At 46.6% G+C, this 15,694-nt stretch overlaps 1 protein-coding gene across 3 annotated transcripts in view; it reads left to right on the top strand.

The window, feature by feature from the left end:
* Nucleotides 1-15,694, top strand: part of CCDC30 (coiled-coil domain containing 30) — a 62,674-nt gene that overhangs the window by 31,179 nt on the left and 15,801 nt on the right. For all 3 annotated transcript variants that reach the window (XM_040428720.1, XM_040428710.1, XM_040428700.1), the window contains 4 exons: nt 3,483-3,675; nt 6,527-6,646; nt 10,189-10,317; nt 12,727-12,863. In XM_040428720.1, the coding sequence (XP_040284654.1) occupies nt 3,483-3,675; nt 6,527-6,646; nt 10,189-10,317; nt 12,727-12,863 (579 nt within the window). The remainder of the gene's footprint in view (nt 1-3,482; nt 3,676-6,526; nt 6,647-10,188; nt 10,318-12,726; nt 12,864-15,694) is intronic.

Below are 15,694 nucleotides of genomic sequence, written 5' to 3'. Positions count from 1 at the left end.
AAAAATGTTCTTTAGGGCTCATGCCCACGAGTGTAGGCGCTCAGTGCCCGTGCTGCAGACCGCAAATTGCAGTCCTCAATGCACGGGCACGACTTAGGGGCACTTGAATGGGGTCCGCAATCCGCATCCAACGGTCCGCACTGCAAAAAAGTAGTGCATGCAGTACTTTTATGCGGAACAGAAGCACGGAACGGAACCCCATGGAAGCAAGTGGACCCATTCATGTAATACGGCCACGGCGGGGCAACGGTTGTGGGTATGAGCCCTTAAAGTGTAACTGTCATGTTTTTGGGGAAAAACATGGACAGAGATCGAGAATATTTTTCTAATATAGTTTATTTAAAGACGTAAATTTATAGTAAAAAAAACTTGCCCAGAAATGTCCCTCTAAATGATTAGTGTTACTAAGGCATATCTGTCTTCCTCGTACAGTACAGTGCAAGACTGACTGTGAAGACTGTCTGGGAGCTGTTGCCCTCACATAGGGTACTGTATATTAATATCTGTACCCTAAATATGTATTCATCTCCCTGCTATTTCTCACTGATCCGCTTGGCCAGTGCTACCAGTGAGTGATTGTAATGTATCCTCAGGGCGCTAAGAAAATAGGGACAGTTATATAGTATACTAGAACGGTCCATACAGTAGAATAGCTTCCCTGCGCTTACTGCTCGCTGTCATGTATCTCAGCGTGCCGGTCATACAGCAGAAGCACTCACTGACAGGGAGAAATAGCAGGGGGAGGAATATACTGTATATTTTCCACCATGAGAGGGCAGATGCCCAGCAGCGCCTATCCCAGCCCATCTTCCCAGTCAGTACTGCTCTGTACTGTACTAGGAAGACGGACATGCCACTCATTTAGGCCTCTTTCACATGGGCGTATGCGCCCCATGGTCGTGCTACGGCCGCAATGCACAAGCACAGTCCGTGGGGCAGCCGCAGCGGATCTCAAAAAGATAGAACATGTTCTATCTTTTTGCGGAACGGAAGTATGGGGCGAAACCCCACGGAAGCACTCAGTAGTGCTTCCGTAGGGTTCCGTTCGGTGCTTCCGTTCCGCACCATTCCGCATCTGCGGATTTGCGGACCCATTGAAGTGAATGGGTCCGCATCCGTGATGCGGAATGCCCACGGAACGGCACCCGTGTATTGCGGATCCGCAAATGCGGTCCGCAATAAGGCAACGGGGCGCACACGCCCATGTGAAAGAGGCCTTAGAGAGCGCTGCTAAGGAACATTTCTGGGCAATTTTCTACTATAAATGTACAATTTCTCTAAATAAACTATACTAGAAAAATGTTCCCTATCTCTGTCCCTGCACATTAGCAAAAGAAAACCTCCATAACATGACATTCCTGACAGTTAGACTTCACTTTAAGGCCTCATTCACACGACCGTTGTATTGGTCCGCATCCGAGGCGCATTTTTAGCGGCTTGGATGCGGACCCATTCACTTCAATGGGGCCGCAAAAGATGCGGACAGCACTCGGTGTGTTGTCCGCATCCGTTGCTCCGTTCCGTGGTCAGCAAAAAAAAAATATAACCTGTCCTATTCCTGTCTGTTTTGCGGACAAGAATAGGCAATTATATCAATGGCTGTCCGTGCGGACCACAAAACACACAACGGTCGTCATGTGCATGAGGCCTAAAGTGGATATATTCCAGGAGAAGGACCTACAGGGGGACAATTACTAAGCATGTTGCACCAGTTGCAACCCGTTTTGATTTGTGCCAAATCAGGAATTTTCACCATAAAGAATGCATCACGCCAGAAATGAATTATAAATGTCAGTGGGCGGGGCTATCAAATTGCCGCATTTTACACCTCATTTATCATCCTCTTATCGGCAGAAATGGCTCAAATTGTTGCAGACAATTAAGCCAGCTTATGTGGTGGTGCTTTGTGTAAAAAGTCCCATTTATGGACTAAAGATGCAACTTTTTGTCAAAGTCGCATTCATGAAAAGAAAACCAACTCGTCGTGGGAACAAGTGATAGGTAAGTATTAAAACAGGTCGCATTTATTTTCATCTAATATAAATGAGCAAAACAGCAGGGTTTTGTCAGTAAATTGACATCCAACAAAAACAGAACAATAACAAAATCGTCCCGAGTCTGAGACAAAAGTCGCAATTTACCAGTGGAAAAGTCGCAAATATGTTTCAAAAACCTTAAGTGCAGCCTGGCGGGGGGGGGGGGGGGGGGGGGGGGTGGCGCATTTTGGTTTAAATGCAAATAGAGAGAAATAGGCGGATAATCAGGTTTATATTTTATAAAGTCACATTTTAAAAGTGCCAGGCGGCTTTTGATATATGAGGTGAAACAAATCACCACTTTTGATTTGTAATGTTAGTATTTTTTAGGCGCCATTATTGTTCAAAGTCCACCAGTGTGTCCTCTTGTAACTGAAATTCCTGACTTACAAGCACCAGACTGTACTGGCACTGGATATGCTAGGCGGACTCCCTTATATCAGTCCAGGAGACGGAGCTGAGTCACGGGAAATTATACATCAATATTAAATGAAGCTGCTCTCCTATCACAGATCCTACTTAAAGGGAAACTCCAGCAAAAATGTCAGACTGGCTGAGGGATAATTATCTGTCTGAATATGTAAGATCCATTGCATGACAGCACCGGCCATGGCTTGTGGGGTAGATAGACATGTAGATCTCCACCCTGTCCACACCGGCCATGGCTTGTGGGGTAGATAGACATGTAGATCCCCACCCTGTCCACAGCGGCCATGGCTTGTGGGGTAGATAGACATGTAGATCTCCACCCTGTCCACACCGGCCATGGCTTGTGGGGTAGATAGACATGTAGATCTCCACCCTGTCCACACCGGCCATGGCATGAGGGGTAGATAGACATGTAGATCACCACCCTGTCCACACCGGCCATGGCATGAGAGGTAGATAGACATGTAGATCTCCACCCTGTCCACACCGGCCATGGCATGAGGGGTAGATAGACATGTAGATCTCCACCCTGTCCACACCGGCCATGGCATGAGGGGTAGATAGACATGTAGATCTCCACCCTGTCCACACCGGCCATGGCATGAGGGGTAGATAGACATGTAGCCTGTCCACACCGGCCATGGCATGAGGGGTAGATAGACATGTAGATCTCCACCTTGTCCACACCGGCCATGGCATGAGGGGTAGATAGACATGTATATCTCCACCCTGTCCACACCGGCCATGGCATGAGGGGGAGATAGACATGTAGATCTCCACCTTGTCCACACCAGCCATGGCATGAGGGGTAGATAGACATGTAGATCTCCACCCTGTCCACATCGGGCACTGATGGTACATATAAAAACACACTCAGTCCAGGATGGAAAGCAAGATGTCTGCCGACCTCCAGTAAATGGCAGTGATTTTATGTCTCCCTGTTTGCTCATGCATTTTGTGTGACTTTAGCAGTGGTGCCTCCGTGTTTCTGGACGGTAATTATTTTTTCCCGGCTAGGTGTAAACTCGAGGTCGAGGGGAGGGAATCTCAGAATAAGCTGCTGCAGCACAAGCTCCAGAAGCTCCACAGCGAGTATGATGACATTGTGGAGCGTAATGAGGAGCTCGAATCCATTTTGGGTGAAACTCAGAATCAGACTAAAGAACAGGTGGATTACTTGGAGTGTGAGATAGCCGGACTCCAGAGGACGGTGAGTGCCACCCTCAGATCTGTCACTGAGGTCATTCTGAAAGGCCTCGCTAAGTAGATGGTGATAGGTCATTCTCGATGCCATCATTTAGGGGTTATTTTCTTCATGTAGAGATATTTGCCTTATTCTTTTTTTTTCGTTGCATCTGCCACATAAGGGATAGAAAGTGCCGCCATACTGGTTGTCAGTTTTGCGACTCCTGGTTTACTGATATATCTAAGTAAACGGCCACATATATGATTTGGATTGCTTTCCTTATATACGCTCTACTGCTGTGCTGTTTTTTCAGTACTGAGCACTGCCATCTGTTAGGTCTGTGGCTTCTCTATAGGGCAGTAGTATTATCATATAGCTGAATACAGATCATCCCTCCCCTGTGACATTGTACATGTATGTGCGTGGAGGAACAGGTTACTGTGACACCATAGTCTGATCATGTATATCATTTATGCTGATGCAAGGATATGCAATTACTACTTGATCCATAGCGACCCCACTGATCCTTGGAATAAAGGGGCTTAAAGTGGTTTTCCGGGAATGGCTGCCAACAACCTGTCCTCGAATGTGAGCAGGTCTGGTTGCCACCACTTGCAGAGCTGCCTAGAGGGGCGAGGGGGTGGGCCTCACTACACATTACGCTCTAGCACTTGCATATACTACATATTGGTGAGCGTCCCTGTCAGGCTGCTCAGCCATTACTGCATATTGTAGGCAGGGATTGCATCACTACCATCTACTGTATGTGTAATGAGACATCGCCTCCTTACCCCACCCTGGTGTTGCACTGCATGTTTTAAAGGAGTATTCCCATCATGTAAAGTAATGGTATACAGTGTTTCACATGGGCATACTTTCACTTTATGATAGGTGGGGGACGACCTGTGGGACGACCTGTGGGACCTCCACCAATCCTGACAGTCAAGTGCGGGCAGCACTGCTGTATTCAAGTGAATGGGTCGGGTGGCCGGGTGCTGCTGTGCAGGGAGACAGTTCTATACCAGAGCTATGGCCCCTTCATTGTCAGGATAGGTGGGGGTCCCACAGTTCATGACTCCCCCAATGCGCGTAAAGGGATGGCATATTCTAGCAATTTACCATCACTTTATTAGATGGGTAAAAATAGATAAAACCCTTTAATAGTTTTTCTTGCCCATCGACACTTCTGGCCATTGTGACCAAGAAGCAACCCTGAGATATGCTGTATTAGGGCATATGGACATCTAGAGGGTTTAGATGTGATTCAGAACAGAGTGCGGCCCTGTAAGAGCACCTCAGTTGGTCACATTGCTGTATTACTATGGAAACAAATAAAAAATGTAATCTTATACCCAAAATGAAGGCATTTACGTGCTCAGAGCCTAATTGCCCCATAGATTTTAGTATATCGCTGCAACACTAGGTGAAATAAATAATGTACAGGCCTTTAAAGGGAAGGCTACTTTCCCACCTGCGTTCGGTGCGGATCCGTCTTGTATCTGCACAGATGGATCCGCACCGATAATGCAAACGCTTGTATCCGTTCATAACGGATCCGTTTGCATTATTCATTGAAAAAAAAGTCTAAGTCAAAACGGATCCATCCTGACTTACATTGAAAGTCAATGGGGGACGGATCAGTTTTCAATTGCACCATATTGTGTCGGTGAAAAACTGATCCGTCCCTATTGACTTACATTGTAAGTCAGGACGGATCCGTTTAGCTTCGCATAGTCAGAATGACACCAAAACGCTACAAGCTGCGTTTTAGTGACCGTCTAAAAACGCTACGGAGACCAAACGCAGCCAAACTGATGCATTATGAACGGACCCTTATCCATTCAGAATGCATTGGGGCTGAACTGATCCGTTTTGGGACGCTTGTGAGAGCCCCGAAACAGATCTCACAAGTGGACCCAGAAATGCCAGTGTGAAAGTAGCCGAACCTGTCACCTCCAAAAACCATCTGAAGCCGCCAGCAGTTCCTGAGAGTAGCCAGCAGCGTGTTTCTGACGATTGTTTTCTTCCTGAAGGCAGATGCCGAAAACGCTCTGAAGACGTTCCTTTATCCCCTGCTGGCGCGCTTCTCTAGACATGTCTGAAGTCAAGGGGGCAGCGGCCTCCTTGCTTCAAGTCACTGTAACCGCGCCCCCTTCCCTGCCCCTTCGCTGTGACTGACAGCGCTTATGCAGAGAGTTCGGCTGCCTTTGCCGAACAGCCGGCTGTCAGTCACAGCGAAGGGGCAGGGAAGGGGGCGTGGTTACCGTGACTTGAAGCAAGGAGGCCGCTTCCCCCTGGACTTCAGACATGTCTAGAGAAGCGCGCCAGCAGGGGATAAAGGAAAGTTTTCAGAGCGTTTGCCGCATCTGCCTTCAGGAAGAAAACAATCGTCAGAAACACGCTGCTCACTCCTCTCAGGCACTGCTGGCGGCTTCAGATGGTTTTTGGAGGTGACAGGTTCCCTTTAAAAATGCAGGCTATGCTGTGTAAGCACACAGATCCACTAGATGGCGCTGTGTGCTGCCTCTGATCCCGGCCCATAGGAAGCTGATGGAGAAGAAGTGCCCATTGTTGTCTGATGGTGGGGGACCCGGGACTGGAATGCAGTTGCCTGGAGACCACAAACACTAAAGTGCCATGAAACTTGTGACATTGTGTTTACGGCAGCAACAGGGACACTTCCTCTCACGGCACAGCTTGTCTTCTTCAGGCCTGTCACCTGTCCACCATTAACTCTTTATTTCCGACTGTAAATTGACATTAAACATGCCGTCCTATTCTCTACTTCATGGTAAGTTTCAAGATGTTTAGAACTAAATTTTCCATTATTTGAATCCAAGTTTTATATTAATGATCTATTCTTTTGGTTCAGTAGATTATGAATTTGGAAGCTGAGCTGACCGAGATGGCGGAGCAGCGGGAAATCAAGGAAGAGATGCTCGCTTCAGCCCAAAAGGAGAGCGCGGACCTAAAAAAGATGTCCGATTTACAACAGGTCAGCGATTGCGCAGTCACACAGTGCCTTCTATGAAGTGGGCCCTATTGGGGATGGGGCTGTTATGACTGATGACAGTCTCTGTACACCGCTGCAGAACATGCTGGCGCTATATAAAAATAGGTACTTTTTAGGAACGCTCCTTCCCTATAACTGCCCTGATTTTCAGCCCATGTAAAGGGGCCTATAAGATCCTTTTACACAGACAGCTTGTTTGCGCTGATAAAAAAAATACTGTGCTTTGATTAGCACTCAATTTGCCCTCTATATAAGATTAGATAGACTGATAATCCAGAATACTTGGTAATCTGGAACGTACAAGTGTGTGTGTATATTCATGTTATGATTATATGTATATTGTAAGACACTGGGAGTTTGTCACTTCAGTGCCTGTGGAACCATTGTGACAACCAAGAGATTTGACTTTGGGCTACTCCTAAGGGGGCGTTGCCCTGGCAGTCCCCTGGTTTTCACCCTTTAACCCCTGTACAGATATCGGACTTCGCTGCAGAGGAACCACCAGGCCACTACCTTCTGGAGTAGTCTCTGTATGATTGATAGCTGACCTACGGGGGTCAAAGACACCGGGGAAGAACACTGAGGGGGTCAGGCCGAATTCTAGTCAGGGACGAATCAAGGTCAGGACAGGTAGAGTTAGTGCAGCATGGTAAACGGTCTGAGGTCAGGGCAGGCAATGAAGGGTCAGTACGGAGGACAGGCACAGGTCAGGCAGCGGAGAATCACCATCCAGGAAACAGGCGGAAAATTGGTATATGGGCAGACAACAGGAACGGCACACCTTCACAGGATACTAGCAAGCTAGGGCACCTATTGCTCAGGCACCCTCCCACAGGGGAAGACGCTTTAAGTCCCCCAAGAAGGTAGCCAGTCATAAGGTGTAGCAGACTAGGAGAGCTGGCCCTTTGAGAGCCAGAGGAGGTGGGGGAGGCCCCGCTGGCAAGCAGGTCGCAGCCTCCATGGAGGAACAGAGCAACTGTGGTGGCAATGCCTACCGGGAAAGGCAGAGCAGCAGGCATGTCTGCCCCACCGGGATACAGAAACCCAAGACTGGTGAGTCACTGGGATTTTTTTGTACAGGCTGTGAGGTTATGTATCCTGATTTATGTAGATATCAATTGGCTTTTATGTTGTATATCCTATTCAGAAAAAATTATAAGAATTGTAGTTTAACAAAATCATCCTGATTTGTGCCACTTTAGACCGATTCTAGGCGCACACAATCTGGCCCATAAATACAAAATACCAAATTCGGACCGTGTGAAGGTGGCCTTACTGACATTTAGTTCTTGTGTTGTTCTGTCCTCCTTTCTGAATCATTTGCCCTGAACCAGACTGCTCCTCAGGAGACATGAGAAATACAAGGTTGTGACAAATCCCGACAGCTCGCTTGGCTCATAAACCCTTTTTTTGGATGCCAATCTTGACCACCCAAGTGGATTTAATTACCCCTGAGGAAGAGTGTGATAAAACGAAGTAACCTTTATTACCACGCCTAATTATATATCTACTGTCAGTAACATTGGAGGACATGTGTGGGGCAGGATCAGACACGATTGCAGTTATCTGCGTACGCTGGTACTTGTGTGCTGTACTATGCCCTGTAACAGCCGGGAATGCTGGGTTACAGAATATGGATTTTATGTTGGCGGAGGAAGGTTCATGGTCGGTTAGGTGCTGTCCGTGGTCATGTTGTTAGAATGGTGATCGATGAATCATTGCCGGTAAGTCCCGATGCCGCTGATGGTATGCACTGCACAAATCTGCCACTAGAGGTCACATCAGCTTTGCTGCTCTTTTACTGTGTAGATTCTTATTTTGCATGAAGTACATAATAAAAAATTTAAAATCTACTGTATATTTTTTCCAGCCTCTTGGCTGTGTACTCTATTGTGACTGTTACAAGCCCAATGTTAAAGATCTATTCCTGCAAGCCACAGAGATGGCGGGTATGGATGCAGCATTGAGTCCTTTGGTTATCATCTGTGTTAAAGATGGTCTAGCCCAGAGACGGCCAACCTGAGGCTCTCCAGCTGTTGCAAAACTACAACTCCCATCATGCCCGGACAGTCTACAGCTATCAGCCTACAGCCTACAGGTTGGCCATGCCTGGTTTAGCCACTTACAATCTGTTTAATTTGTCCTCCCCCAATGCCATGCACACCAGTGCGCCATCAAACGCTCCGCTATATAGGAATTAGTCGCTGCTCGCTCTGCGCTCTTTCTTTAAAGCGGTTCTCAGCTTTGGGCAATTCATATTTGTTAGGGGGCATTCACACGGCTGTATCCATTTTGCAGTCCACAAAACACTGATACCAGCCACATATGTTCTGCATACGGTGGATCAGCACGCCCCGACCTTTAAAAAATGACTATTTTTGTCTGTAAAACGAACAACAATAGGACATGTTCCATTTTTTGTCAGGCAGGACATACGGACGCGAACAGCACACAGTGAGCTGTCTGCATCTTTTGCGACAATTTGCGGTCCGCAGCACGGGCCCAGCCAGCACATGGTCGTGTGCATGAGCCCTAAGTGTTCAGTTACCCTGAAGCAGCACCACAGGAAAAATTAAAGGGGTTGTCCAGCTTAAGAGCGACAAGCGTAAAGGTCGGAACCTGTGCCCAATTGAAAAAAAAAACACACTCCCCTGTCTACAGTCCCACCATTCCAGCACCACTGCCCCATTCTTGACAGCTTCTGATCCCCACCAGACTAGAGGCCAATCACTAGCAGTCACGTCTGTTAGAACACCATGTCAGTCGCAGTGACCTTCCTTTTTAGCATGTGGCCGCTGAAGCCAGTAATTGGCCTCAGCGGTCATGGGTGCGAGCCACGTCCAGTCCGGCAAGGATCTGGAGTGGCCAGGTAGGTCATCTGCATGGGAATGGGGGGCTACTGACAGGTGAGTGTTTGTTTTTTGTTTTTTTTAGGTTGGCACAAGTTGGGGTTTTCAGCTCGTGTACCAACAACCCCTTTAAGCATCACATATTCCATCAGTGGGATGTCTGTGCAGTGAGGTCTGTTGAGAGTAAGAAATGCCCTTTGTAGCTGCTCTCCGCCCTGGCCAAGATATGAGGATCCTGAACATATAGGATATTAACTGTGAATTCTGTAGCAGGGTATATGATAATGGCTTTTCTAAACTGGACAACCCCCTTAACTACTATAGCCTCTGTGTGCATATCTGACCACCTCTCAGTGGAGCAGCTGTTGTGAGATCCCATTCTCCTCATAGAGTTGACGCCTGCATTTACCATGCCCAGAAAGCACATATTGTACATGGCACAAATACCCCTCTAAGTTATTTGTGCTGCCTCCACTGTAATCCCCGGGGCTGCAGGCAGTTATTAGACATGCAGTTTTCCATTTTGTCTGATTAGGTCAGTTTTCCCAAACTAGATTTTGAAGTCATGAATAAAACATCATAATTGGCTTGAGTGAAACCAAACTAAATTGTAGACATAAGTCAGGACCCAGACCCGTGCGCTTATGGCATCATTTTCTAATTATCTTTTATTAGGAGCTGGAGACTCTGAAAACGAAGCTGAAGGAGGTGAACAAGAACTTGAAGAGCAAAGAACAAGAAAACCACAATTTACGGGTGAAAAATGAGCAACTGGAGAGAGAAGCACATCTGCAAGACAGTAAGGTGATTGTCCATGTGATTCATGTGGCACTCTGATCGCATGGGGACTGTCACTGTTCCCCCTGGTGGTCATCAGCAGGACCACGACTAGAACAAACAGCTGGGCGACTGCCAGGACCGGAGGTACCACGGACCCTGGTAGTTTTTAACTCCTTAGATGTCTCTTTTAGGGATTGACCGATATTGATTTTTTAGAGCCGATACTGATAATTTATACCGATATTTTATATCTTATAATATATATTATATTAGTTGGTAGTCACTGAGGTGGTGGAAATTTGCATTTGGCACTAGTATATTATAAATGTAAATTATAAATTTAATAAAGCCCTTAGTTGGTAGTCAATTTATAATTTACATTTATAATATACAAACGGAAAATGCAAATGTGATCGCACACTACATCCAGCATTCTGCTCTGCCTCCATGCTGGATGAGACATTGGTGTACAGTTTGGCCAAAGCGTAATAAGCCACTCACCGCGTCAAGGTCGTCTCATTTGAGTGGTCCCTAACGCTATTTCCTACCTGTTTATGGGCCATGACAGCCACATAAAGTCCAGGGAATGCAGGTCAGCATGCAAGCCAAGTACACTCTGCTTTTAACCCCGTCCGGTGCCATTACAGCTTTCATCGGATCCAGGGATGCAAGTACCAACACGCATGCTGAGCCCACTATATACTTCCAATATATGCTACAAAGAAAAAAATGTGGGGGGGTTGAGTCCGCACAACCCGCCTGTAGGTGCAGATCACTATGGCGAAATACATAAATACATTATGTACATTATATACATTATATACATTTATAATATACTAGGGCCAAATGCCAATCCCCCCCTCCTCACTGACTTTATTAACCCCTATTAGACCTCAGATCAGCCCTTTATTAACCCCTATCAGACCTCTATTAACCCCTATCAGACCTCAGATCAAACCTTTATTAACCCCTATCAGACCTCATATGAATAAAATAAAAAAACTCCTCGCCTCTCCTGCGCCGCGGCTCCTCTTCATCTCTGGGTCCGGCGTCTCACTCCACTATCTTCTCCGGCCCGCGCTGCACTGTCACCTGACAGCGTGCAGCGTCAGGTCATAGTGCGCGCACTACGTCCTGACGCTGTACGGGGTCAGAACTGTGCAGCACGGGCCCAAAAAAGACGACCAGGGAGGGTGAGTATCGGAAGCGCTTGCTGTGCTTCTTTCCCGCTCCCGGCACCCGATGCATACTAGTGCGTGCTTCCATAATGGAAGCGCTCACTAGTATTCGCTTTATACGCATTATCGGTATATCGACAAGGTTAGATGCCGTTACCAATAATGTACAAAATCCTGAATATCGGCTGATAATATCGGTACTTCCGATAATCGGTCGATCCCTATCTCTTTCAATAACCGTTAACATTACGTTTAGCTCTAAAATATACAAAAACTACACATTTTTAGTATCTTCGCATTCGTAACGACCCACAGAATAAACTTGATTTTGGTAAATAGTGAATATAAAATGCAAAAGACAATGCTGGAAAAATGAACAAAAGCTAATGAATTAAAGAGGTTTTCTAAGATTTTTACTGATGACCTAGATCATCAGTATCTGACCGATGCGGGTTCGACACCCAGGACCCCCACCGATCAGATGTTTGAGAAGGCATTGGTGCTTGCAGTAGTGCCACAGCCTTCTCTTAGCTTACCAAGCACAGAGCCGTCCATTTGATAGCGGCTGTGCTTGGTATCGCAGCTCAGCCCGATTCACTTCAGTGGGACGAAACTGTATCTAGGCAACGTGACTAATGAACCTAGGGAAAGCTGCTCGCAGGCCTAGGGAAAGCTGCTCGCAGTAGCACCATAGCCTTCTCAAACAGCTGATTAGTGGGGTACCCGGGTATCAGACCATCACCCATCAGGAGGATAGGTTATCAGTAAAAATATCTTGGAAAACCATATTATCTGTATTTGAGAACTTCAAAGCTCTCCAAATGCGACAAGGAAAAAGATTGCTGGGATCTTGAAGGTGTATCCCCATCTCAACATTTATCCCATATCCACTGGATATGTAGCAAAGAAATCCTAGCGGGCGCTGATTCTTCAATTCATGTATCCTTTATTTCATCTTGGTAACAATGGACGCGTTTCGGCTCGTCCAACCTTCGTGAGCTGACGATCCGCACCAGCTCAGGAGATAAATATTTAGTATCGGTTATTTGAGGCACATCCATAACAAGTCCCCAGGGTGTCCTCATGTGCCAGATCTTTTAAAGGTTCTGCTCAGCTGTTCCCTAGTTAGGAAATCAAGGTGACAACCAACGTGGCCACCATATTGTTGTGATCCAGCCTTCCTGGATTCCTGAACCACATGCTGGTTATTTTATCGGTCAGCACTGATTGTATGTCTCTTATCTATGTCTCTTAGGTATCAGAGCTTCAGGGTCAATGTAAAAAGTTGCAGATGGAGATAGGTGGACAGAAACCCTCAGGAGACGTGAAGCAGACCCACCAGCAGTTACAGGACAAGATAAAGACTTTGGAAAAAGAGAGAGAAACTATGAGGTGATTAATTATACATCAGGAATAATAGCTCGGGTATTTCTACATTCAGCTCCTAACCGGGTATCATGGTAGTCAGACAGACAGACATCCCAACCTGCAAGAACTCATTTCAGGGAGGTTTTCTTTTTTTTTCTTTCACAAACTTTTTATTACATTTTCCAAACATATGCAGTATCTGCACACTTTGCTCCATGGTGTGGAGGACTGGGCTCATTACCCTGCCCCAAATTATCATTTTTTTTTTTTTTATGTATATGATTAAAGGGATTCTGTCACCACCTATAAGCCCTGTGAGCTAAACATCTGCTCATGTCCAGGGTTGCATTCTGATTTCTCAGGTGGCCTTATAAAAGCTATTTGTGGCTTTATTCTGCGGAAAAACAGGTTTTACTAACCTGTCAATCATTAAGGTGCCCAAGCAGGGGAGGTCTGTGGATGCATGGTGCCCGGCCGCACGCATCGCCGTTCGTGCCCAGCGCCGCCTTCTACTCCTCAGTGCCGCCTCTCCCTCCCTCCCTCCCGCTTTGAGATCCCGCGCGTGCGCACAGGCTCAGCCTGATGCACCGTTGCGGACTGCTGGCATCGGCTTCTTCTTGCACTGTGCGCACGCGCCGAGAAGGGGACACTGCTACAGGTTGCCGGAAAGGTTTACTGCGAGTAAACTAGAGATGGGAAGTTCGGATCTTTCACGTGAATCCCTTCATTTGAATCAGTTCATTCAAATGAACCGATTCATGAATCGAATCTTCGGTTCATTCGCTGAGCTGACAAGAAGCAAGTGAACCGAAGCTTAGGTTGCGCAATGCGCATGCGCGGATGCTTCGATTCACTTGCTGAGTCGGCTCTTGGTCTGAGTCAGGAAGTTTATTCTTTAAAACCCTGTGTGTAATTATCTACCCCACTGTAGGAAAAAAAAAAGCATCCAGGGGTGTGAATTTAACACTGGGGTAAATAATATAATTAAAATGGAGGGTTAAATGTGTAAATGTATTTAAAAAAAATACATCTCTCTCAATAGTTGTATAGCTACTGAATAGGACAGAAGAAGGGATGCCTTTAACATATATATCTCCTTGAGAAGCCAATTTGACCCTAAAGGGTTAATTCAACCTGTAATCTAAACTCTGTCCTGTCACTTCTCTTATCTCTCTGCTCTGCTATCAGTAAACCTTTCCGTGATATATTGTTTCACATGGGGTGTCAGGGAGCCGCTATCTAATAGCGGGAGTCTCCCTGAACCTCCGGGAGACTTGAGATCCCTGGACAGAAGATGGTTGTCAGCTCTGTGACCGTGTGGGATTGCTTGGAAGTGACATGATTGAAATTTCTGTTGGGTTTCAGAAGTTTTATCCTCGTCCATAATGCTACCTTCCTAATACAGTGAGCAGTTTAGCTGTGGTGAGGACCTTTCACGGTACACCCAGTATAGAGAATCAAAGTCAAATAAGTCAAGGAGTCAAGGACCTCTGGACGTGACGTCTGCTGGATTGCTGACATATGGCTGCGGCCTGTTAACAGTCAGAAGCAACGACAGCATTTCAGTAGAATTAGGAGGAAGTTTCTATTTTACTTGGTGCCTGGGGTTCCTCTGGCCTCCATTGTGGAGGGGAGATGCCACCACCTGGGGCATTCTTCTTAATACTCTACGGGTGATATGAAAACAGCCAAGTGTCTTCCACAAAATGGCGTCTTTCCAATAGATAGATAGATAGATAGATTAGCTGGCATAGATAAAAGTCTGGTTTAGGCAATCTAATTTGTAATGGCGTCTACCATCTTTTTACCTGATGTAGGTAGAAAAAGGATCGGGCATGTTGGATTTCGGCATTCCAGATCCTTTGTTAGGAAATAGGTTAGTGCCAGAGGAGTCTGCCAGAAGCTTATCCCGTCTGTCCGATGAAATGAACATGCATGCTTGGCCTGGTGTACATGGAATCAGGATCTATCTGAAGTGTATGGTCAGCGTTATACTGCTAGCCAAAGATTATGTGCCATTGTCACTTTGAAAATTCAACAGAATTGGATGATTCCAGATAAAATGAATTAAGGACTAATTAGACCACATACAGGCCTAAGGCTGGGTTTTTACATTGCAGCATGTGGGCTGCAGTGTGCCACTTCACATAACCACGTACAGATTACTGCAAGGGCAGGTGAAGTACATTGTTCTATATATGCTTTACCTGTACTTACCGTAGCAATTCATAGCAAACTGTATGCGGTTATACTGCACAGTTCTCAGCTGCACAGAAAACCTAGCCTTAAAGGGTTGTGCCATGATTGATGTAAAAATGAAAATCAGACCTCATATAGTACATGACAATCTCTTTCTAGAACCAGCCCTGTACCTCATATGAGTCCAGAGATCTCCCCATTCATTGCTGCAGTTGTCCTGCTGGATTTATTTCAGCCTAGCACCTAAGGCTCCATTCACACGTCCGCAAAATGGGTCCGCATCCTTTCCGCAATTTTGCGGAATGGGTGCGGACCCATTCATTCTCTATGGGGACGGAATGGATGCGGACAGCACACAGTGTGCTGTCTGCAGCCGCAATTGCGGAGCGCGGCCTCTATTTTGGGTCCGCAGCTCTGCAAAAAGATAGAGCATGTCCTATTCTTGTCCGCAGCTTGCGGACAAGAATAGGCATTTCTATGGGGGTGCCGGGCTGGTGTGTTGCGGACCCGCAATTTGCGTGTCCGCAACACACCACGGACGTGTGAATGCAGCCTAAGGGTGAGTGTTCTTTCTCAGGGCGGCATGTCCTTTCCACTGCAGCTCTTGCCCCCTAACAGACACAGCTCCTAACCGGAGACCGGACTGGTGACAGCTG

This window comes from Bufo bufo, chromosome 1, assembly GCF_905171765.1.
Source record: "Bufo bufo chromosome 1, aBufBuf1.1, whole genome shotgun sequence".
Lineage (NCBI taxonomy): Eukaryota > Metazoa > Chordata > Amphibia > Anura > Bufonidae > Bufo > Bufo bufo.
The sequence above is the reverse complement of the archived record's forward strand: the minus strand, read 5'-3'. Positions and strand labels throughout refer to the sequence as shown.